This window comes from Anopheles ziemanni, chromosome 3, assembly GCF_943734765.1.
Source record: "Anopheles ziemanni chromosome 3, idAnoZiCoDA_A2_x.2, whole genome shotgun sequence".
Classification (NCBI taxonomy): domain Eukaryota; kingdom Metazoa; phylum Arthropoda; class Insecta; order Diptera; family Culicidae; genus Anopheles; species Anopheles ziemanni.
Genome location: NC_080706.1, coordinates 4,848,213 through 4,850,922, shown reverse-complemented (window position 1 = coordinate 4,850,922; position 2,710 = coordinate 4,848,213). Strand labels below are relative to the sequence as shown.

At 44.9% G+C, this 2,710-nt stretch overlaps 1 protein-coding gene across 1 annotated transcript; it reads right to left on the bottom strand.

Moving 5' to 3' along the window:
• Positions 1–343: 343 nt before the first annotated feature.
• LOC131286756 (serine/threonine-protein kinase VRK1) lies at positions 344–2,389 on the bottom strand. The gene is made up of 2 exons (XM_058315754.1): positions 2,082–2,389; positions 344–2,013 (listed from the first exon to the last, which is right to left on the bottom strand). Exons 1-2 carry the CDS (start codon positions 2,325–2,327, stop codon positions 382–384), a joined length of 1,878 nt encoding a protein of 625 aa, XP_058171737.1. The 5' UTR covers positions 2,328–2,389; the 3' UTR covers positions 344–381.
• Between the last annotated feature and the right edge of the window lie 321 nt (positions 2,390–2,710).

Sequence of the window (2,710 nt, the reverse complement as noted above, 5' to 3'; positions counted from 1 at the left end):
ATAAATGCCTGAAGACATAATGCTGCACTGTTACAATAAGCAGAGTCACATCGGGAAAGGAACATAAAAAGGATATAAATTTCCACCTGTGCACCAATTTCTCACAACGCTCACACTTTACCAACATCGTTCCTTTTGAATTCTCCTACACAAAGGATTCATTTTTCACATCCTTCTGGAGCAGGGAAACTTTGCAGTGAATAAAACAACAAATGTGATGCCTGTTTTGTATCAAGTATTTTATTTTATTTTATATTATATAGTTTACACAAAACACATATTCTAAGTTTACATTGGAAATGAATAGCGCACAGTGACATACATAAAAGAAAAAAAATCAATTTAAGAAATTATTTCAAACAAATAAACATTATATTATTTTCAATCGAAAAGAGAGCGCGACACGTTGCCGTCATCGGTGGTGGAGGACACCTCGATGACGTCGTCCGATTCATTTAATGATTCGTTGAAAATCGAACGGCGTGTGGACACGGTGGCGCTCTCAGTTGCAATAGCGACACTTCCCCGTGATGCACTGGCCTGGGTCAACACGGAATTCCTCTGATGGGTAACCGTTACTCCATCCGTCTTCGCCGAGTGTACTGTAACATTGGAATTAATTGTGAAATTGAAGGTGAACTGCTGAGGAGTGGGCGTTCCTCCACGGACCTTTTTCGTTGGCGTATCGATGCGAATATTAAACACCCCCGGTTGCGTTTGGCTCTGGCTGACCGTTGTAACGATTTCGGGTGATAATTCGTTCTCCTCTTTCTTCATCGCTCTATTCGATCTGCCACGTGGCGGTCCTGCCGCTTGTCTATCTTTGCTCTCGGGTTCATTTACTTTCTTCCTACTAATTACTGATGCCTTGGAACGTTCCTTCTCGGGCGGTGTGTTTGGTACAGTATCAATGAGAGTACCGACATGCGATCCATCAGTTATATGTACCTTCGTGGAACCCCTCTTGGAAACGTTCACCTTTGACGGCCCCGCCTGGTACGTATCCTCAGAGTCCATTGTTTGATGACTTCGTCTTGTTCTTGTCATCATCTGATGCCGGAAGCTATCGTCCAATTCCGTATTCGGCACAGTATCCGACAGAGCAGAAGATCTTTCGGGGCTTTCCAGTGCCTTTCTTTTCGTGTATTTCGTTTTGTTCATTGGTCCCGATGATTGTTCAGCTTGCACCTCCTTGGCGAACGTTTCATCCAGTGCTCCACTGTTCGAAGCCCCGAGAGTTTTAAGGCCACGATCAAAAATTTTACTGAACGCCGCGTAGTTGGGAGTTTCATTGAACCTTAGTTCACACAAGCGTTGCAAAAACTCCTGCAACGGCTTGGGAGCGGGCAAGTGATTACGGAAACACTTTTTCAGAAAGTTTGCAATATCACCCATGGCTTCCTCTTTCATCTGCTGAACCTTGTTGCAATCCTTGAGTATCTTATCCTCTTTCCACGGCAGATTGCCGCCGGCCCATTCGATAATGTTGTAGGCCAAAATTTCAAAATCACCCCGCATAGTCATCACACCCTGATGCGCGTCACGAGACGTGTACTCGATGGTTCCGTTGTGCTTTTTCTTCGGATCCGGTTTAAACTGCTTGTCCGTCACTATCCGATTGGTCATACCAAAATCAACCAAGAACAACTTCTCTTGGCCGCGATCACCCATCCCGAACAGAATGTTGTCACCTTTCAAATCGGCATGGACATACTCGCACGAGTGGATGTACTCCAGCACGTCCAACATTTGTCGCGCTGCCCGGTACACAGTTTGAATCGGTAGGCATTTATTATGCCGCAAATACAGCGACTGGAGACTCGCTCCGTAACGCGGTATCACCAAAAATCGATGCTTAACGTTGTTCAGCAGATGTGTTCCGCTCGCAATGAAATGAGGGATTCCAAGATGCTTCAACTTACGCACCTTCCTAAACCGTTCGATGGCTTCCAGTCTGCAGTTCTTCATGTAGAAGTTTTTCTCCACAAATAGCGGTCCATTGTCGTGTGGTTCCTGCAAGATCAACAATTCACCATGTACACCCTGGTGCTATAACTGAGGATTATGCTGTAAACACTCACGATTTTCACTACGTTTGGATAGTCCGAATGTGTTTTCGGAGCCGTGTCGGAGAAATTGTACGCACAGTAGATTTCGCCAAACCCTCCAGAACCGATCGACGGACCAACCTTCCATTGTGCGTGTTGTGAATCCGTCAGCACCGTGCCCAGCGGAATGTGCTCCGGTCTGGCGTGCAAGTTGTTTGCCTTCGTGCGTTTCTTCGTGGTCACATCTGCTACTGCCGGAGCCACTTTTCTGCGAGACATGATGCTAGATTTAAGAGATGTTCAACCAGAAACGGATAGCGATGACCGCAAATCAGACGCGCTTTACTCGGCGCCGTTGATAAACAAACGAAAACAACCGCCCGGGACGATTGACAGTTTAAAGGTCTTCTGACAGTTTAGTGACGCTTTATGACATCAGCTTCGCGCGCATTTGATCAATCTGAAAATTAAGAAAGGATATGGAATAATCTCATTTATATATTTAGAAAATAGGCAAATCTATTAAAAAAATAAGCAACAGGTAAGACACAATTTGAAAGCAAACAGAAGGCTGGGAATGCAATGATTGTCGTAAGCAAACTGATTGTTTGAAGATCGTCAACATAAAACGATCATGAAGGTTGACAAATCAGCATTCTGAC